The sequence below is a fragment of the Telopea speciosissima genome, chromosome 4 (assembly GCF_018873765.1).
Source record: "Telopea speciosissima isolate NSW1024214 ecotype Mountain lineage chromosome 4, Tspe_v1, whole genome shotgun sequence".
In the NCBI taxonomy this organism is placed as follows: domain Eukaryota; kingdom Viridiplantae; phylum Streptophyta; class Magnoliopsida; order Proteales; family Proteaceae; genus Telopea; species Telopea speciosissima.
Window position 1 is genome coordinate 64,895,839 of NC_057919.1, and position 22,769 is coordinate 64,918,607.

The window sequence follows — 22,769 nt, forward strand, 5'->3', positions numbered from 1 at the left end:
CTTGGGAGGACATTCTAAATGGTAGATAAGGCGGGAGGGAGGGAGGGAGGGGGAGGCCAACCATCAAGCCGGATGATGTCTGAGATCATGTCCATTCTGCTATAGCCTGGATTATAGATGGCTTTATCACCAATCGAGTGAAGGAGGACTCTATGCGGGTGCCAGTGGTCCAACCAGAATCTAGTTGAGGCGCCATCATCAATTAGTGAAATGATAACCCCTTATACAAGGGGCATGGTCATGAGGATATTTCTCTAGACCCAAGAGGCGTCGGAGATAGATGGAGCAATCCAAATGGAGTCATTACAGAGAAGGTGAGAATAGACCCAATCAACCCAAATACTTTCCCTCTTAGTTGCTAACTTCCAAACCAGTTTAAGGATACCAACATTATTGACATTTTTAATTCTTCTTAAACCGAGACCCCCTCATCTTTTGGGAGTCAGATAAAGGCCCAATTGATAGGGTGAAGGAACCTGGTGATGTCACAACCCTTACAAAGAAAGGCACACATGAGGGACGCCAATTTCATAATGATGGACTGACGAAGCCCAAAGATGCCGGACCAGTATATGTAAGAGGATTGAAGAACAGATCTAATCAACTCAAGATGCTCGACATAGGAGAGAAGTTTGTCCTGCCATAGTTGCAACTGCTTATGCAAGAGATCAACGATAGGGGAGCAACGGTGTGCAGTCAACCTTGAGGGGATCAAAGGCAAACCCAAATACTTAACCAGAAGATAGCCAAAGGAGAACCCAGACCTCTCAACCAGGTGAGACTTTTCAATCTCAGAGACTCCAGACAAGATAATGAGAGATTTGGAGTGGTTGGTGCGAAGATTAGACATATCATGGAAGTTACTCAGACATGACATAATGGCCTCCACCGAAGGGATGTTAGCTTTGGAGAAGATCATGAGATCATTAGCAAAGGCAAGATGGAAGATCTTAAGGGCCTTGCATTTGGACACAGGAGAGATGAGCTGAAGGTCCATACTAGATTGGAGTCTTCTGGAATGGACTCTAAGAGCTAATATGAAATTGAAGGGAGAAAGGGGGAACCCTTGATGAATGCCAGCAGAGGAGGCAAAGAAGCCAGCGGGGCTCCCATTAATAAGCACTGAGAAAAGGTTGGAAGGACATCTTTTGCAAGACATTAATGATGTATCCCAAGATAAACAGTCAAAGGCTTTATGGATGTCAATCTTCATAAGAGCAGCAGGGGAATGATTTTTTCGGTTGAAACTTCTGACATGCTCATTACAGAGGAGAATGTTGTCAGAGATACTTTTGCCCGAAATGAAGGCAGATTGATTGGCACTGACGAGGGAGTCAACCATTCACAACATCTTTAATCTTAGGGATCAATGAAATAAAAGTTGTCTTTGAACCCACTTTCCATCTTAACCTTAGATGAAATTCCTGGAGTATGCCCAACAAATAAGGGTTCAGCATATTCTAACACTTTCAAGTTTCAACAAATATCCAAGGTAAAGCACATCCAATTCCAGGCCTTCCACCTTATACCGCTTTGACTTTTAAACACAGTTTCAATTTACCCTTTGTCAAAAGGTTTTCCCACATTGCTTCTTTGCACTTTGGTCATGAATCCAGGCCACTATGATTCATATGAATTCTTACAGAAATTAAACAAGCCCTTTCTGTTTTCTCAGTCTCACAAACTGCCCCCATAAACTCTACTATTGCAAATATGACTTGCCCTTTTCTGAATGCCAGCACAAGGCTGAAAACAAAGTGTTGAGTTTTACCTTGATTTTATTGAGACATGGAAGGAAGTATTTTATCGGCGACTCTAACACCGCCTTCTTCCTCCGCTTTCTCAAAGCCCACTCCAACTCCAACTCCAACTCCATCCTCTCTTTTACTTCCTCTGATGGCACTGTCCTCTCCTCTGTGGATACCATCAAAGCCGAAGCTGTGAGCTACTTCACTGATATCTTTTGCACCCCCTCCTCCCATACCCCCCTCCCTGCAGACCTTATCAACAAATTCATCCCCCCCCTCCTCAACTCCCTCAGCTCCATCCCCTCCGACTCTGAGATCACCTCCGCTGTGCGCTCCCACAAAGCTAGTAAAGCTCCTGGCCCCGATGGATTCAGCATGGGTTTTTTCACCACTTGCTGGGACATCATCGGTGTCGGGCTTATCAGTGCCATTAAGAGCTTCTTCTTCAACCCTCAGCAGATCCAAAATATCAACCACACCTTCCTCTGTCTCATCCCCAAATCCTCTAGAGCTTCTTCCATGTCTGACTTCAGACCCATCTCCCTTTGTAATCTCCTCTACAAGTTCATTGCTAAAATCCTTTCCAACCGGCTCAGCCTTGTCATTGATTTCCTTGTCAGCCCCAACCAATCTGCCTTCATTGCTGGGAGAAGCATCTCGGACAACATCATCCTCTGCCAGGAAATTGTCCGAGGCTTTGACTGCAAGTCCCACTCTCCTGCTGCTCTTCTAAAAATCGACATCCACAAGGCTTTTGACTCCATCCTCTGGGATTTCATCTCCCAAGTCCTCCTCAGGATGTCCTTCCCCCCCCATTTTTGTCAACTGGATCCACTTCTGCATCTCCACTCCCCGCTTCTCTGTTCTCCTGAATGGCAGTCCTGCTGGGTTTTTCCCCTCCTCGGTTGGTATTCGCCAAGGTTGCCCCCTCTCTCTTTTTCTCTTTTGCCTGTCCCTTGAGGTTCTCTCTCGAAGTATCCAGTCCAAAATTGACCTCCACCTCATCTCCCCTATCCCTGAGTGTAAGCCTACCAACCTGACCCACCTAGCCTTCGCGGATGATCTCATGATCTTCTCTAAGACTGACCCTCTCTCCATTGCTTCCATCATGTCCTCCCTCAACCTTTTTCAAGGCCTCTCAGGTCTCCTCATTAACCTATTAAAGTCCCAGATTTTCCTGGCCGGAGTTTCGGACACCACCAAAGCCTCCCTCTCCTCCCTCACCGGCTTTACCATTGGCACCCTCCCTGTCCGCTACCTAGGCCTTCCCCTCATCCCTGCCAGGCTTTCAGCCCACCACTGCTCCCCCATCCTGGACCTTCTTCGCAAGAGGGTGCAGCTTTGGAAAGCCAAGCTTTTATCTTATGCAGGTCGCCTCGAGCTTATCAGATCGGTGCTCCAGTCTTGCTACATTTATTGGAGTGGAGTTTTTGGCCTCCCAAAGGCTACCGTCAAGGCGGCTGAATCTATTATGTGTGCCTTCCTTTGGAAAGGTGTGGACTCTACCAGGTTCCTTCATCCTATGAGCTAGGCCTCCCTTTGTGTCCCCAAATCTGAAGGAGGCCTGGGGCTAAGGAGAATAAAAGATGTCAACATTGCTGGGTCCATCAAACTTATTTGGAAGATCCTCACCAACAGAACCTCCATCTAGACTTCTTGGTTGTATGCTGGGCCCCTCCGTAGAGATTCCATTTGGACCATTAGTCCAAGGACTGACTCCTCTTGGGTTTGGCGCAGAATTCTGCAGATGAGACATTTAGCCAGGGACGCCATTTCGTGTTCGATAGAAGATGGTACGTCCACCTTTCTTTGGCTGGACAAGTGGCACCCTTCTGGTGTACTCTCTTCTATTGTGAGCCCCAGAGATATCTACTCCTCCGGATTGGACAGATTCGCACATGTTGCTGCTACCATCTCTAGAGGCTCTTGGTCCCCTCCCACCTCCCCTCCCCCTCTCGCTGACCTTTGGAGCTCCCTTCCCCCCATCCCCCCTGGGCATCGAGGTAGAGGTGACACCATCTTATGGCTTCCCTCCCAATCGGGCAGATTCAGCTCTCACTCCGCTTGGGATTTGGTTAGACACAGAGGGACCCCTTGTCCTTGGTATAGAGTTGTTTGGTTCCGTGGTCACATACCTCGCCATAGCTTCACCGCTTGGCGCGCCCTTGCTAGCTGCCTTCCTTATTTATCGGCATATTCAGGTCCCTCCCAACTGCTGTCTCTGTTGGAATGGGACTGAAGATGTCGATCACCTTTTCTTTTCTTGCCCTTTTGCTGCCTCCATCTGGACCCGTGTTCTCCGCCATTGTGGGCTCGGTCGACGCACTCCTCTTCCTCTCAGTAGGGAATGGATTTGGATTGACATGACATTCGGAGGTCGCAGATCTCGGTTGGCAAGATTGCCTTTTGTGCCACTATCTCTCACATTTGGATGGAACGCAACCTTAGAAGATGGACATCCAACTCCCTCTCTTTCGACACGATTTGGAAGGCCATCTTTTTTTATGTTTCATCTAAAGCTAGATCCCTCCCCCTCCGTGATGTGAAGGATTCCCCAAGGAACAGGCCCATTGTTGTCTCCTGGGGCCTCCTTACATCCATTTTACGCCCTAACTAGTCCCTAGTTTCGGCTTGCTGCCCTTGGGCTTGTATATTCCCTCTTTTTCTTCGTAATTAAATTTTTATTCATCCAAAAAAAAAAACTAGCTGGAATTGACTATATTCTTTTTATAGTAACTTCATGATCAATTGTTTTTTATAGAATTTATCCTAATCACTGTTTTTCATGGTCCTACCATCTGCTAAACAGGGACTGGATCGCAAATACTGTTATATGACGTGGAAGCAGGAAAACTTCTTAATTCATTTCATGTGTTTGAAGGCATCCGTGTGCATGGAATTTCCTGTGATCTTCTTGATTGCACAGAATTTAGGTTGCCTTTGAGACTAGCTTTCAAAATTGCTGTTTTTGGAGAAAGGAGAGTTAAGCTATTTGGTTTACATTTGGAATTGGCATTCGGATGTCAAAATTCTTTGAAAGTATGTGCAGAGTTGAATCTGATGCGTTCACTACCAAAATTTAGGCACTGGGTTTTGGATGTTTGCTTCTTTAAGGTACCAATTATATGCTCTCTACTGGTGCATACCTTTTCTTGTTTTTGGTTGTTTTCTAGTTGGTCACTTCAAAATAAAATCCTTTTTAAACTATTTTTACTCCCCCCCCCCCCCCCCCGGTGTTGTGGTTGTCCGTTTGTTGGAGGATGACGTGTCTGAGCAAGAGGCCAACAGCTATCTTGCTGTAGGACTTAGCGACAACTCCATTTGTGTATGCAATACTTCAATCCCAAATATGGCCCTTGAAGTAAGATGCCCAGGTTAGTTTTCATCGACTCTGAAATTTCAGGAATGTCTTACTTGGTTACTCCTCTTTCTTCCTATTGGTAAGGCCTACTTTTGCTGATGAATTGAGAAAGTAGGCGCAAAATGATGTAGATCTATAGGAAGGGAAATGTTTTTTTATTTATTTATTTTTTGTATAATTGGGACGGGAGGGGTAATGGCCATCCTGCCATCCCAAAAGCCCAAAAGTACTGGGACGGGTGACCTTGCTGGTAGATGTTCGGCCATCCCAGACGCCATCTGATATCCCTTTAAAACACTGATCAGAAGTGAAAGATTTGTTTTTTGAAAGTAAAAGTTAGAGCCTAAAATTTATTATATTCTTTGCCTTTGGCATTTCAGATTTAATTATTGTTATTATTTTTTTAATTGTAGAAAGGTGCCTTCTGTATTCAATGCGGTTATGGGGCAACAACCTAAGAACTCTCCATGTGGCATCTGGTACTATCTATAATGAGGTGGATTGTTTCTGAATTATAAATTATAAATTTATTTTTCTTTCACCATTTCATTTTACTAAAAGTTCTTGAGTATAACACATACAGAACTTCTATTTTATTGAGGAGAACTTTGAAGAATCTATTTGATGAGAATTTATTCAGGAGTTCTACTAGATGGAACCATAATATGGTGGTATCTGCACCACATGTAGTCTGCATGGCCATGCCATTGATGGATTGTATATGAGTTCCACACTTCCACCTGGTTGTAGCTTGGATTTCCTCTTCATTTTTGTTGGTATTATTAACCATTAGCATTTTTATTTGTGATGTACCTTATGTTTTTTAAGTTATAGTGGCTTAGTATGTACTCATTCTTGAAATAGAACTCTTTTCTCGTAATTTTAATTCAGACATATTGGATTGTGGCAGATTATTGTTTGGAAGCTGGTTCCTCAGGGCCATTGTCCCTCTTCAGGAAGTGCAGTGCAGGACTACAATGATCATAGTGGTCCATTATCCGACAATATCCAGTTTAACGATCAACAGTATGAAGCTATTTGTCTGAGTAGACTTATTGGGCATGAAGGTTCAATCTTCCGCATAGCATGGTCATCAGATGGATCAAAGCTGATGTCAGTTTCTGACGATCGTAGGTGGATAGGCTACTTAGCTCCTCCGCCTCCTCTTTTGTTTTGTTTTATATCTAAGTTTTTATTTGGGTGTACTTCTATCTGATGCTTTGTGGATTCATCGGTGGTGCAGTGCTCGTTTCTGGACTGTTAATGCTTCAGGGAAAAATTCTGATGATTTGAGGGAGGTTGTTCACCCTGGTTCAATTGATCTTGGTGAAAGGAAAGATTCTTTTGATAAAAAACGAGGGGCTGCTGTGCCTGGCTCAGTTGGCCTTGTCCTATTTGGCCACAATGCTAGGATTTGGGACTGCTGTATCTCTGATTCTGTAAGCTTTACATTTATTCCAATGCACAGTTTGTTGGGGCTCGTACTGTTTCTCTAATTATTCAATGGGAGAGGGTTCTCTGAGCAAGCAGCATAGGGGAATGCACCAATGAGGTGCGGCAAAATGGTATCGCATATTAGAGGGCAGCAAGGTCATTTCATGTGAGGATAAAAGAGATAGACACAAAGGTGCTAGCATACCCTGCCCCAGAGGCTCAGAGAACCTTTCCTCTTATTCAATAATGTATGATAGGAGATTGTCTTAATGTCTTGTTAATAGCTGAAAAAGTGGATTTTATTTTCATGATATCCGCCTCCTGAAGTTTATCATCTGAGCCAAGTGTTCTCCATGATCAGTGGTTATTATAAATGGGCTCTCTGAGCCAAGTGTTTTCCATGATCAGTGGTTATTATAAATGGGCTAGGTCGATGATTAGCATTATAATTTATAATGAATGAAATAAATTGGTAATGTCCACCTACACATACATATGGCTATGAATGAGGAAGCTGTTCCATGATTAACAGTTTTGTGCAAATTAAAATGTGTTGAGTATGTCTTGAATTCCAAGGATTCGAGTGTGATGCGGATCTGACCCGACCCGACATATTTTGTGGCGCGACCCGAAGGGAGAAAAAGTTGAGACTTAGTTCGAGACGCGGAGGGTTGTAGCCTTATATATAAGACACTTTTCTCTCATTCTAGGGTTAGACGAAATAACCTGTATCTTCATTTTGTTTTAGTGAAAAGTTTTGCCGCTGCTCTTCCCGTGGGCGTAGGTTTCTCGTGAAACCGAACCACGTAAATCTTGTGTGATTCCGTTTTAATAAAATGGTTAATATGTTTTAGGCATGAAAAACAGATAGTTGTTGAATATATACTTTAGTGGTCAGATGTTTTTGGTTTAGTTTTAGCTTATTGCCTGGTTAGAAGAATGGAGATTCAATGTTGTATTACCCTTTCTGTGGATGTGACTGGCTGTGGTTTGTATGCACTGAAGATGCCTTGTGTTTGAGTGTCCAACTTTGATATGTAGTTCATTCAAGGAGCTCCCTGGAAGCTGTCTACAGCATGGTGTGGGACTTGGGTTTGGAATTGTATCCTTAAAATCTAAGTCCAGAAATTGAATGCATAATAATGTCTAGGAATTTGGTCGATCCAGGAATCACGCAAATGCTCAAATCACACCAAAATGGCTTTTCAAAACAACCAGGGGGGGGGTGAACTTCAAAATATCCAGTATTGGAGTTGAGAGTTCTCTTCCAAAGAATACCATCCCTCCCATCCCAATGCTTTGATGACTCTCTTCTTAACAAAAATAAGATGTGGCAGACCACCAAATTCTGGATATGCCAATATGGTAAAGAGATTGCACTGTAGGCAAGAGCATGAGTTTCTCAGACAGCCACCCAATGGCTGAAAGAAAAGTGTACCTCTCTGCACTCAGTCTTTATGGAGTAATTGTCACGAATCCTTGAAGAGATCTTCCAATTATAGTTTTATAGTCAGTGTTATTTTGATTTGCACTTTTTAACCAGCCCAAATCAATACAAGAAAACATGAAACTATAGGCAAATGCAAACTGCAAGCAAGGACCAAAAACAGGGCTTTTTCTCTCCTCTATATCCTTTTTTCTTTTTCTTATGATACAGTAAATATTTATGATCAATTAATTGATTCTATTTTTGTAGATTAATTTGATACATCAGTATTCAGAATTGTACGATAGACATGATGTGTAAGACTCTGGTCATCAAACATTTGAGCTTCTGTAGTACCAGGGAGGAAAAAAAGATTTCAAATTTGGGGTCAATTCCCATTGATTTTTTTTTTCTTTTCACCCAATCAACAGAATTGTGAAATTCTCAGCTTCTATGTACACAAATTCTGGATCTGGGAATTCTTTAGAGAAATCCAAATCCACAGTTGAAACATAGCCTAACTGCAATTACTGAGACTGTGCAACAGCATTTGGTAAGGAAGGGGTTCTGTTGTCAATGAAATTGATTCCTTAGATGGAAAACTGGACTACCCTATAAATTGAGGGGATCTCTTGGCTCCAATTTCCAAATAATTTCTTTGTTTATTTATTTATACTGTTTGTTGTAATACATAAAGTTCTGCTTCCAGTGCAGTTCCATGCCTGTTGTATGTTTATTCTTTCAAATCAGAAGTTATCCATGGTTTTGGAACTGACACTGTCTTCCTCATATGTTACACCTTGTAGTTAATTGTCACTGCTAGTGAGGATTGTACTTGTCGTGTGTGGGGAATGGATGGAAACCAGATCAAGATGATAAAAGAACACACGTAAGTTGAAGTTTCAGTAATACTTGTAGTCAGCCTTAAACAAAAGCCTTGATGCTTCCCAGCATTTAGGATCCATTTAGTTTTAACGACCTTCTAATTAAGGTATTATTGATGTCTGAGTTTTATGAGCTACATAACATGGGAAGTCAGGGACACCTCTTGTATTGGTTACTTCTAGCATGAATTGTCCATTCTGTACCAAATGTGTGAGGGATGCCTTATGTCCGCAAACCAATATATCGTGGATGCTAACTGTTCTTCATGCAGGATCAAACTTAATCTTACTAATGAGTAATGATTATCAGACAAGTCCAACATTGCTTCTGGGCCACATTGGTATTTGGTTTAATAATTGCTATCCCTGCCACTGTAATTGGGTACAAATTTGAACCCACTGATCTACAGAATTTCTTCATTTAGAATGCAATGCAGAACATTGTCAGAGCCATCTAATCTGCATTGATTCTGCAGAATAATATTGTGGTGGGGCCCTAGGTAGAATGTGCTGGAGAAATTTGCATGTCCCTGCTATGGTAGAGTCTGTAGAAATATTATTATTAGAACTCATCATTTTTTTCCTGTATGAATCTTTGTTCTTTACTCATCAGTTGTAGCTCTGCTGGATCAGGGTAAGAGTTAGGTTTTGATGCAATACTAGGTGGCGTTGTTAGTCTGTTACTAATAGGCATGCCTGCTCAATCCACAAGTCTCAGGGTACAGGGACAAAGTTGTATCTAGTTAATGCTTATAAAGACTGTCATGTTGGTATTTTTCTTTGGGAACATATTATCTAATGTAAATAGTGAGGTTAGTGGACCATTTCAATCATTGTGTCATAAAACATGTGTTGGTATCTATACCTTTTAATTGGAGGTGGGGTGTAGGAGTTGCTTTTGGAGCTACTATCCTATATTTGATGTTTTACAGAGGTAGAGGCATATGGAGATGTTTATACGATCCAAACTCTTCACTTCTTGTTACTGCTGGGTTTGACTCGTCAATCAAAGTGCATCAGCTGCACCCTTCTTTTTGTGGGGGCTCAATTAAACAGAATGGGGAACTGGAACGGTTCAAGGACATGACAGAGGTCTTTACCATTTTTATCCCAAATTTGTCAGAGCAGCTTGAACTTATGGACAGGTATACCTTATTTTTCTAGTCTGGAATTGAGAAAGATAATTTTGTTATGGTGTAATATGATATTGGCTTTACAGTTTACATGCATTTAGAGAAATTTATGACAAAAGCCATTGTGTTATATTTTCAAAGATTTTTCAGTTTATACGCATGTAGAAGAAATTTAAGTACCCATCAGTAAGTCTGTAAGGTTGTTCTACCAAAGAATATTGGTAGTAAATAGGGTTTACTCCCATTAAAAGCATTCTATGACCAAAATATACGTTGTCCAAGAATCCTAACATTCAAAACAAAGTTTTGGTTCATAAAAAGTTTGATATATTGGATGATTCTGTTCATTCAATTGCACGAATTGTTGGAGCATCACCCTGGTGGGCCAGTGGCCCCCAGGATATCTTGGTCACAGCTATCTACACATTCATATCGTACAAATATGCCCTCCTCTTGATCTGCCAAATGGTGATTATCTATTAACCAACTGTGTTACAACATTCTGTGCTAACTGGTTCTTCTTGTTTGATTGTTGGGACTTGTTGCAGCAAAAGCGAGTATGTACGTTGCCTGAATTTCACTCGGGAGGATACACTTTATGTTGCCACTAACCATGGTTATCTGCACCATGTTAAACTATCTGATTCTGGGGATGTAAAGTGGACTGAACTTGCTCGTGTGGGTGAAGTGCCAATTGTTTGTATGGACATACTATCTATGAACCCACCCAATCTTCTCATGGGTATTGAGGATTGGATTGCTGTGGGAGATGGTAAAGGAAACGTGACAGTTGTTAGAGTTTCTGATGATGATTGTGCCTTTAATGTGTCCCCTGCCTTTACTTGGTCAGCTGGAATAGAGAGGCAACTCTTAGGAACCTATTGGTGCAAGTCATTGAAACATAGGTAATAACCTATGCGCACTCTTTTACAATGATAATTTTGGGATTTTCGTCTTAGGTAGACTGAGGATGTTTTATGAAGGCCATTTTTGTGGCCTGTGGGACTCCATTTCATGGGCCCAGCGAAGATCTTGGAGATCAGTATTTGACCTGCTCAGCGATTGTTTCTTCTTATACTTATCAAAATAATGATTGTTCCTGCAACAATAAAATCCTTTTGCCTTTCTTATCTTTTTTCTTTTCAATTTCTTCTTCATCTTTTCCCCTGGAGGAGGGGTTGATTTTTTATTTTATTCTACTGGGAAAATTATATTTCACATCAGATGATTGTGGTCATCCAGTTGCTGTTTAGGTAGGGTCCCCCCAAATGAAGGATCTGACACTACCTGTGCAATTTTACAACCATTAAAAATTTGACCATCCTTATCGTATATCTGATAGGGTACCTTAAAATTCATGTTTTATGGTTTGGCATGGTAAATGGCTGTGAAGCTTGTAATCAGTCATAATGATGTTTCCATTCTGCAGGCACATCTTCACTGCTGATCCTAGAGGGATGTTGAAGTTATGGAGAATAACTGATCCTTCAGAATATGGCTCTGACATGTCTGTTAGGAAGCATATGGTGTCTCTAATTGCAGAGTTCTCCTCGTGTTTTGGAACACGAATTATGTGTTTGAATGCCTTGCTTGATAAAAAGGTATCATTTTTTCTTTTTTTGCATTTCTTTGTGATATTGCCGAACATGTTCATGATGAAGCGTTGTTTCTGACTTTATTGGTTGAACATTCTCTCTATGCAACCTCTTATGTTGTCAATGTTGATGGATACATTGTATTGTTGAGGACATTTCTGTCGTACATTTGGGTTTGGGATGATATTGCTGTATTTTCTAATTATCAGGGGTATCTTAGTGAAACCCACATAATTACATAAGTAGCTGCATGGAGCATTCCCCTCTGATGCCCAACATTGGCTCTCAGTGGGAACTCAGAATACAACAACAACTAATCCATATCCCAACTAAATGGGGTCGGCTACATGGGTCCAAGAAAAGCCAAAGACAATAATAAAACAAGTACAGAAAAAGGAGCACAGCAACATCAACACCAACTCAGCGATAACCCACCTAAATGGGGTCGGCTAGAATGAGAGTAATAATCCCCAGGTTACAATTGTGAACTTATGTGATATCACCTATCTTGCTTGGCCTGAGTCAACTAGGTTCTTCATCGAAGAGGAACTTGACTGGAAAAGTAGTAGTGGAATCCAGTTGGTTAGACCCTTCTCATGAGAAATGGGATACAGAGCATTCTGCTATAATGATTTGCCTTCTTCATTGTATTCCACCTGGTGTTGCTTGAATTGCAAAGAGGCTCCAATTGATTACTGAATATAATAGAGGTGAGGTGTTAGTGAAGGAGGTACTTCCTTGTACTGAAACAGATGTATTTTTACCTCTAGAGTGAAGATAGGCAGAAAACTGCTTTCAGCCCTCCTCTTTTCAAAGTTTTGCCTTATCCTTCTCGGGGAGATTTGGGAGGCAGAAATTGTGGTAGAAACAGAGGTGGAGGAAGTGGTGGTGCTATGATGGCTGATGATCATGGTTTTAGTTCGGGATCAGATCAGCTAACCCCGAGATCCAAGATTTAGTCCGAGACTTCACTGTAAATGTGAGATCACTTGTATCGGAGTTATATTGGTCATATCGGCTGGATTGGCTGGATCTGCTGATTTGATCCAGTCAAGATCGAGCTTTATGAACACAGGGTAAAGCCACTGCAGGACTCATTTTGCTCATATCTTCCAGATCTCGGCTCCCCAAGCTGCTAAACTCTAAGGTTTAATCATGTTGCATAGATCTAACAAAATCCCTGCAAAAAAATCAGAGGAGAACAAGTTCTGGAAGAGAACTAAACCGAAATCCATAAATCTGGAAAACTGCAGAAACAAAGTTGGGAAGAGGAGCAGCTTCTTTACAAGTTCTGTTACTATCCATTTTCCTCTCTCCCCTGCTCTTCACGCAGTCTCCTAAAAGGTCCTTTCTTCCAATCGTTCTTCTTTTAATTTAATTACTAATATGCTGCATAAGATGGTGCATATGGGTTTTATGGGTAATGGGAAAGAGGCTTTCCCATGCTACCTTATGAATTGTTAAGTTTTTTTTTTTTTTTGGGTGAATAGTGAATTGTTAAGTTATGTACACAGGTACCGCAGGGGTATTTATGTCTAATCCCCCTGCAGTACTGTTGGTGGCCAAGTCTTTGTTAGTGATCACAATAGGGGGAGTGACCCTATCATGATATGTTATGGTTGTTTTTGTCTTATTTTAGTTTCCTTCTTTGTTTTGTAATCAGTGGTGTATTCTTAGTATGGTTCCTACTAGGAATACAATACCTATTGGACAAGTTTTATAGATAAAGGCAGACCATGATAGACAATCACATTGAGTCTATCCTCACTCAGTAATATTCTTCCATCGTCTCTCTCTCTCTCTCTCTCACTTGATTGACTGATTGTTGATTTGTCTGAAGTTACATGAATGTAAGGTTCATTTTTGAGATACTTCATATTTGTAATGAAGTAGAATTTTAAGCGGAAATTTGATTCAATCCCTCCTCATCCTATGCTCTAAAACCCCAGTTAGGAAAATGTCATAATTTGTGGGAAATTTTAAAAAAGCAGATCCCAATTTAGATTTGAGAGTTGGTCAACGAGGCCGATCTGGATGAATTTTGGCTGGTCTGGATTGAGATTGGATTGATACTGCCGGCTGCCTTTCTAGCCTCTGATTCTGGTCATTAAATCCTTGCTGATGATAGCAACAATCTACAGTTTGAATGTCGTGGTCATTCCTGGAACACGAGGGGAGCATGTTGGCACCATTCTGGTCATCCACAGCAATCCACAGTAAAGAACCTGGGAGGGCTGGTTGAGGGTTTTGCTAAGAAGGTGTTGGATTTTTTAATGTCCATTCTGATATTTCATTTGCCTGCACTTAGGGGATAAAGTGGAATGGCTAAGATTCGAGATTTTAATTCATGCCTATTTATCATTCTAAAATGTTTCTTCCTCATTGTTTTGCTTTCTTTTATAATACTGGAATTTTTTTCTGTTCCTGAAATGGCCTCAGGGGGGGGGGTTATTATTTGTTGCTGAGAAGGAAAAGTCAATAAACTGATTTTCTTCGTGATTATTCTGGCGGATTTAGGGGAATATTAATTAAAATTACAAAACTCAAGTAAGGGACCCCCCCTCCCCTTCTCTGTTGCACTAGTTTTAGAAAATGGACTTTGATCTATTCTATTGCTTTATGGCTGATCAGGTATTTAATTTCTTGCAGGTGCTGGTATGTGGGGATCAACGTGGTAATCTAGTTGTCTTCCCTTTACTGAAGGACTTGTTACTGGCCAAATCCATTATATCAGAAGTGAAGATTCCTCCATTAAATTATTTTAAAGGAGCCCATGGGATATCAAGTGTTGCCAGTATTACCTTAGCTACATTAAATATTAATCAAGTTGAAATTCGCTCGGTAAGATCTGAATCCAACGATCTTATTCTTTTTTTGGGGGGATGGGGGGAATTTGGGGACAATGTTTGTAAAGTATGTTTGTAAAGTAATTAGTTTCTTGTTGTCAGTGGGAAGTCGTAGTAACAGAAAAAGATATTGTATACATGTGAAGCCTTTCTGAAAATGGCTTTTTCTATATTTTAAACTAACAAATCTGATGGATGATTAATTAAATTATGATCATCAGCATTTCCAATAAAAGTGTTAGAAGAATGAGAGAAGAATGGGAGAATGGCTTGAGTGAATTATTTCCTTCACTCACAGCCCCTTCATTTATATCTTTCACTTATAAGCAGAATTACAATACTGCCCCTGTATAGCCGACTATGCTTATAACAGGGAATAAACAAGAGAAAACGTAAAAACCCCAAAATACCCTTATCGGGTTACATAACTCAGCACTCCCCCTCAAGTTGGTGCATAGATATCACACATGCCCAACTTGACTAGACTAGGATGAAATAACTTTCCACTTAACCCTTTAGTGAATACATTTGCAAGTTGATCATCAGATTTCACAAAGGGTATATGTTGAGAGATTAAGAATTAGAGAATAATGCTTGGATGATTATGATCACCCCAAGCTCATCTATTTATAATATTGAAAACATAGGACAGAATTACAATAGGCAATGTGGGACTAAAACCAACATACAAAAGCAACATAATAAAAGAAGAAAATGTCCAGAATACCCCCACGATATTCTGGCCCATACAATCCAACACTCCCCCTCAAGTTGGAGCATATATGTCATCCATGCCCAACTTGACTAAGAAAGGAAGAAACACTTTGCCACTTAGTCCCTTAGTGAACACATCAGCTAACTAATCAACAAACTTCACAAAGGGAACACAGATGAGTCTAGCTTCGAGCTTCTCCTTGATGAAATGTCGGTCAACCTCCACATGCTTAGTACGATCATGCTGGACAGGGTTATGAGCAATGCCAATGGCTGCTTTATTGTCACAATAACAATAAAGCATCATGGGAAGGTGGACAGCAATACCAATATCCTGCAACAATCTTCTAAGCTATAGGAGTTCACAAATTCCTTGGGCCATCGCACGAAATTTTGCTTCAGCACTAGACCTTGCCACAACATTCTACTTCTTGCTGCGCCATGTGACAATGTTCCCACCCACAAAGGAACAATAGCCAGAAATTGATTTTCTGTCAGTGGAGCCAGCCCAATCGGCATCAGTATAGGCTTCAATCTTCAGGTGACCATTGGGAGAGAGAAGGATTCCTTTTCCTAGAGCAGACTTCAAATACCGCAAAATACGACGAACTGCCTCCATGTGAGAGGAATAGGGATCATGCATAAACTGGCTCACCAAACTTACAGCAATGGCTATGTCAGGTCGTGTGTGAGAGAGATAGATTAGTTTGCCAACTAATCGCTGATAACAATCTTTGTCAACAGGTTCACCCTCTTTCTCCTTAAGTTTTGTAGTAGCTTCCATAGGAGTATCGGAAGGATGACAACCTAGCAGCCCAGTCTCAGACAATAGATCAAGAATATATTTTCTTTGAGAAAGAAAGATGCCCTTCGAAGATCGAGCAACTTCTATCCCTAGAAAGTATTTTAAAGGTCCAAGATCCTTTACCTCAAATTCACGGCCAAGGAAGAGCTTCAAATTCTTGATAGCATCACCATCATTACCAGTGACCACAATATCATCCACATAGACTATGAGAAGGGTTACTTTGTCACCAACTCGTCTGATGAACAATGTGTGATCAGCATTGCTTTGCTTGTAGCTTGTTGAAATCATAGCCTTGTGAAATCTACCAAACCAGACTCTAGGTGACTGCTTCAACCCATACAAGGCACGCTTCAATTTACAGACCCTGCCCTTGGTCCTGTCATCGGAGAAGCCTGGTGGAATGTCCATATATACCTCCTCCTCAAACTCCCCATGGAGGAAGGCATTCTTTACATCCAACTGCTGAAGATCCCAGCCAAGATTTGCAGCACAAGATAATAACACCCTAACAGTGTTGAGTTTTGCCACTGGTGCAAAGGTCTCCTGATAGTCAACTCCATAAGTTTGAGTGAACCCCTTTGCAAGCAGACATGCCTTATATCGATCCACTGAACCATCAGCCTTCTGTTTGACCACAAAGACCCATTTACATCCAACTGGTTTTTTTCCTGGAGGAAGAGCCACAAGATCCCACGTATTATTTTTGTGTAGTGCTCTCATTTCTTCCAACATTGCTGCCTTCCACTTTCCATATGTAGATGCTTCCTGCCAATTTTTAGGAATCGAAGCAGAAGAAAGAGAAGATATAAATGCACGAAAAGAAGGAGAAAGAGAACTATAAGAAACAAAACAAGATATTGGATGCAGAGTGCAAGTCCTAGTACCTTCGCGATGAGCAATAGGTAGATCGGAAGAAGAGGGCTCACCAAAAGAGGGAGGATCTGGATCGTGAGCCGGCAACTGGATGGGTATTGGTTCTGTAGTGGATTGAAGCTGCCCTCTGTGGATCCCACCCCTTTTATAGGTGAGTATATTGGAGTTGTCAATCCTCTTCTGAAATTCACCAATAGTTCTCTGGACTGGAGTCAGCTCCCCCTGAATAGGAACATTAACAATACTCTTTTCTATGGTCTCCCCCTGTAAAGGATTCCCTTCAGATGAGGGGGGAACAGCCAGAGGAGGTTGGGCATCAATTAAAGAAGGTTGGGCAGCATTCAAAGGAGGCTGGACAGCAGCCATGGGGGGCTGGGCAGCAGCCGTAGGTGGCTGGGCAGCTGCCAGAGGAACCTTAAGAGGAGGAATCTCAAAAGGCAGCACATCTTCACTAGAACTCTCCCCCTGAAGAGGTAGTGAAGAATAATAGGAAAGTGTCTCATGAAAGACAACATCCATACTAACCAAAGTACGGCGGGAAGGGGGATGGTAACACTTATAACCTTTCTGGGTTGGAGAATAACCCAAGAAAATGCAACGTAACCCCCTAGGTTCAAGTTTGCCTGGAGATCTTGTATCTCTAGCATAACACACAACCAAACACCTTGGGAGGTACAATAAAAGAGGAGTTCCCCAGTAAAACATCAGATGGGCTATGGGAGTCAAGAACCCGAGAAGGTAATCTATTGATGAGATAGGCAGCAGTGAGAACGGCATCTCCCCAATATGGAGATGGGACATGCCTAGCAAACATCAAAACCCTGGCCATCTCTAACAAGTGGCGGTTTTTTCGTTCTGCCACACCATTCCGGGTAGGGGTATCAACACAACTAGTATAGTGAATAATGCCATGATCAGCCAAATATTTTTGAAATTGAGATTCTTTATACTCGGTTCCATTATCACTTCTGAATATTTTGAGAGTAGCCTGGAACTGAGTTTGGACCATTTTATAAAAGTGCTGAAAACATGAAAAAACATGATTTTGTGTGTGCAAGAGATACACCCATGTATTCCTAAAATGACAATCAATGAAAGAGACAAACCAACGATAACCAGAAATAGATGTTTTACGACTAAGGCCCCAAACATCAGAATGCACCAATTGAAAATAAGAACTCCTTTTATTTGAAAATGGATAATGAAAGGTAAGGAACCTATTGGAACGTGGGAGAAAATGAAGTTTGAACGTGTTTGTTTGGCCAGAACACAAGCCTCACAAAAAAAGTCATCTGTGATATGTTGGGTGACCAAACTAGGAAACAAATGTGCTAAAATTCCTAATGGGGGGTGACCTAATCTAGAGTGCCATTGGTAAAGTTCAGAAGATGCCAAGGACTTCTGGTGGAATGGAGAAGGTAATGGTGGTGGAGTGAAACGACCATCATCAAGCCGGTACAATCCACCATGTACTTTACCCAATCCAATCGTCTTCCCAGAGCCCAGATCCTGAAAGACACAATGAAAAGGAAAAAATGTTACTTTGCAATTAAGATCACGAGTAATACTACTAATAGAAAGAAGGTTAGTAGTAAAATTAGGAATATGTAACACAGAGGACAATGGAAGGGAGGAAGTGCAATTGATGATTTCTTTTCCCGATATAGAAGAAAGGGAACCATCAGCTGCTTTGACCTTATCTTTCCCAGAAGTGGGAGAATAACGATGAAACAGGCTAGAGGAACCGGTCATGTGGTCTGTAGCTCCAGAATCTATGATCCAAGAATGGGAAGCTACAGAAGCACAGTGACCACTAAAGGGAATACCTGACCGGGCAAAGTGTGAACCTGAAGGAGCAGAAGAGTTGGCAGTAGCAGCGGATGTAGTAGAGGCAGCAGTAGCGGAAGTCCTTAGCACACGAAGGAATGCCTGTAAATCGTCCTGGGATAGACCAATGTCGAGTAAGGGCGTGTAATGCACTCAGTATGGTTTGCTTTGTTCTTTGGCTTTTTCTTGGCAGCTCTCTTAGCTTCAAAGTCAGCCGGCTTCCCATGAAGTTTCTAGCACTTTTCTTTGGTGTGGTAAGGTTTGTAACAGTGCTCACAAACAATAGTACCAGTAGTAGACTCAACAGAAGTAGTGCCTGTAGGTGCAAGAGCAGCCGGGGCAGCAGTCTGGAGGGCTGACCTGTCAGTAATTGGAGGGTGCAACATGGCAGCCCTATGATTTTCTTCAAAGGAGACCAATGCATAGGACTGTTCAAGTGTGGGAAAAGGTTTGTGACCCAACACCTGAACCCGAATCTGATCATACTCCACATTCAACCCAGCCAGAAAATCATAAACCTTGATCTTGTCCACATGTTTCTTGTATGAAGTAATGTCAGCAGCTGTACTTGGGTGAAAATCAGAAAAATGGTCCAATTGCTGCCAAAGGCTATGCAAAGTAGCATAGTATTTGGAGAGTATCAATTCTCCCTGAGTAGTATGAAGGACCTTCTTCCTGATTTCATATACCTAGGCATCATTGCCAAGCTGCCCGTAGGTTTCCTTGCAAGCAGCCCAAATTTCAGAGGCGGTGTCAAGGAGAAGAAAATTATGCTGCAGATCCGTAGTCATAGAACCAATCAGATAGGACATGAGAACTCCATTGTTGGCAAGCCACTTGTCTTGAGCAGCTCCAATCTCAGTTGGCATAACACTGGTGCCATTAACATGGCCAGTAAGGCCACGGCCAGCAATGGCAAAGGAAGCAGACCTAGACCAAAGCAAGTAATTAGTGCCATCCAACTTGATTGGATTAGGAGGAAAGGTATGATAATCTGATTTGCCTTGTCCATCTCCAACAGAAGTCGCAGTCGAATCCACTGAGTCACCCATGAAGACAGTAGAGAAGCCCAAATCGCAGAGAGGGGCTGTTGTGATGAGAAAACCAAGAAATCCTTCAAGTTAAGGGCTGAAAATTGGAGGAGAATCACCTTTTAATGTGAGAGGATACGTCTCCAAAAATCAGCAGCATCAGACAAGTATAACCCTAAGATCGATATTTGCAGGGTTTTTTGAGCTTGGCTGAATTCGATGTAGGGTATAAGAGGCCCAAAAACTGAAGTGTTGCAGCTCCAACCAAGGTCGAGTGTGCCTTTATAAGTAGAGAACCAGCCTTCAAAAAATCAGAACCAATAGAAGTCACCAGCCCCTAGATCGATAGTTGTCAGGGTTTTGAAAAAAACCCTGTTTTTGTGAAAAATCGATCTTAGGAGGTCTTGAACAGATCTGAAGATAGGAACAGATGTAAAGGAGATGGCCTGCTGCAGTTCTTGGTCTTCAAATAGGAGGAGTGGTCCCTTGTAGCAGAGATGGAAGCAGTCCCCGAAAAACTGAAGATCCAAATATTGCAGACAGGTAGTGGTGTCCCTATCGAGCAGAAAATTGCACCATGGAAAGAGGTAATTGATGGCAGCAACTGGATCTGTAGATCACCTCATCAGTGCTGCCCTAGTGGAAGAATGGAAGCAAGGGGATCAAGACAGAAGAAGAAGAAAGAAGGAAGAAAGAAAAAAAATCGAAGGGAAGGGAAGGGGAACAAAAATCGAGAATGGAGGGAGAAGAATGTCCCTAATTCATAACCTGCTCTGATACCATGTTGAGAGATTAAGAATTAGAGAATAATGCTTGGATGATTATGATCACCCAAGCTCATCTATTTATAATATTGAAAACATAGGACAGAATTACAATAGGCGATGTGGGACTAAAACCCACATACAAAAGCAACATAATAAAAGAAGAAAATGTCCAGAATACCCCCACGGTATTCTAGCCCATACAATCCAACATTATACAAATCTGCTCACTTTCTAACTTATCCTTGATAAAGTGTCTGTCGATCTCCACATGCTTGGTACAATCATGTTGCATTGGATTGTGAGCAATGCTGATTGCTGCTTTGTTCTCACAGTACAACATTGATGAACAGAACCACCAATATCCTGGAGTAACTCTGAAGCCACAATAGCTCACATATGCCCTGGGCCATGGCATGGAATTCTGCTTCAGCACTGGACCTAGCCACCACATTTTGTTTTTTTACTTCGCCATGTGACAAGGTTACCTCCTACAAAGGTACAATATAGCATGAAGTGGACTTTCTGTCAGGGTTACCACCCTACTCAGCATCTGTGTAAGCTTCAATGCGAAGATGATCATGTGGGGATAGGAGAGTCCCTTTCCTTAGAGCTGACTTCAAGTAGTGGAGAATACGAAGAACAACAGCCATATGGGTGGAGTAGGGATCATGCATAAACTAACTGACCAAACTAACAGCAAATGCAATGTCTGGTCTAGTGTGGTAGAGATAGATTAGTTTACCCACCAACCTCTGATAGCGCCCCTTATCAAGAGGATCACCATCCTTCTCTTGTAGACGAGTAGTAGCCTCCAAAGGGGTGTCACATGGGTGACATCCTAACAAACTAGTCTCTAAGAGTAAGTCTAGAACATATTTTCCTTGGGAGAGAAAGATGCATTTGGGAGAACGGGCAACTTCAATCCCTAGGTCTTTTATTTTAAAATCTCGTCCCAAGAAAGTCTTTAGATGAGAGACTTCATCTGTATCATTGCCAGTCACCATTATGTCATCGACATAAACTATGCGAAGAGTAACCTTATCTCCATTCCGCTTGATGAACAAGGTGTGATCAGCATTGCTCTGTTTAATCCTACAAAGATCATTGCTTTATGGAACCTGCCAAACCAAGCCCGAGGCGATTGTTTTAGCCCATATAATGCTCTCTTCAGTCTGCAAACCTTCCCATGAGTCTTGTCACAAGAAAAACCTGGAGGGACTTCCATATAGACTTCCTCCTCCTGCTCTCCATGAAGGAATGCATTTTCACATCCAAATGCTGCAAATCCCAGTCAAGATTGACAACATATGATAGCAGAACCCGAACAGTATTCAACTTTGCCACTGGGGCAAATGTCTCCTGATAATCAATCCCATAGGTCTGGGTAAAGCCTTTGGCCACCAGCCGGCCTTATATTTGTCCATTGTTCCATCAGGCTTTTGCTTGACAACAAACACCCATTTGCATCCCACTGTTTTCTTGCCCGAAGGAAGAGCCACCAGCTCCTTTGGATAAGGCCATCATCTCTTCCGACATGGCTGCTTTCCACTTTGGATCTACCATTGCCTCCTACCATTTTTGAGGAATAGAAACAAAGTGATGCAGATTCATCACCAAATAGGGCTTGTTTCATTAGGAATAAGTCTAGGGTTGGGTTACATACATGTTGGGCCTTTGATCCTATGGGTTTCTAATGTAATAGGCCACTTTTATGGGCCTAAAATATGGGTATATAGGTTGCATACGGGATTAGCCCAATACTTAGTTTATTTTTATGTTTTCTAATTGAACCGGTTCAAATTGGTTGCATCCAATTGGTTCAATTTAAGTGATCATGTGACTTGGTTAAGTGGTCATGTGACAACTTAATTGGTCATGTGATGTAAGTTGGGCTGATTAGGACTCTATAAGTCCAGCCATGTTTTGAGTCTATTTCCTTTAGTATTCTAGTTTCCTAGTCAGTTTAAGTTACCTAATAGGTTAGGGATAGGGTTAGGCCATTCCTTTTTAGTGTCTAAGTCTATTTTTGAGTCTTCTATATAAGTTTGTAAGGGAGACCAGCATTACATACGAATTTGATTAATAAAAATTAGTTTTATGCTTGCTGCCATTGCTGCTGCTCTTTGTAAGTGTATAGCCTTGTGGATCTCAAGGTGGTAAAGGGTAGGTGGACTCCTGCGACTCCTTGCATTGTGAAGATCGAGAGGCTCTTTCAAATCATCAAGTTGCTGCCATTGTCCTGCAATACAGTGAGTTTGAACCTGTTTTCTTATTTTAAACCTTCTTCTATCATCCTTCATCTTCCCTTAGACCTAATCCACA

At 41.7% G+C, this 22,769-nt stretch overlaps 1 protein-coding gene across 1 annotated transcript; it reads left to right on the forward strand.

The window, feature by feature from the left end:
- Window positions 1-5,040: 5,040 nt before the first annotated feature.
- On the forward strand, window positions 5,041-20,836 carry LOC122659546 (WD repeat-containing protein 6-like). Its single transcript, XM_043854649.1, has 11 exons — window positions 5,041-5,122; window positions 5,523-5,605; window positions 6,020-6,243; window positions 6,353-6,548; window positions 8,776-8,858; window positions 9,786-9,998; window positions 10,535-10,891; window positions 11,416-11,587; window positions 14,231-14,422; window positions 20,154-20,267; window positions 20,780-20,836. Exons 1-11 carry the CDS (start codon window positions 5,098-5,100, stop codon window positions 20,834-20,836), a joined length of 1,716 nt encoding a protein of 571 aa, XP_043710584.1. The 5' UTR covers window positions 5,041-5,097.
- Window positions 20,837-22,769: the final 1,933 nt, after the last annotated feature.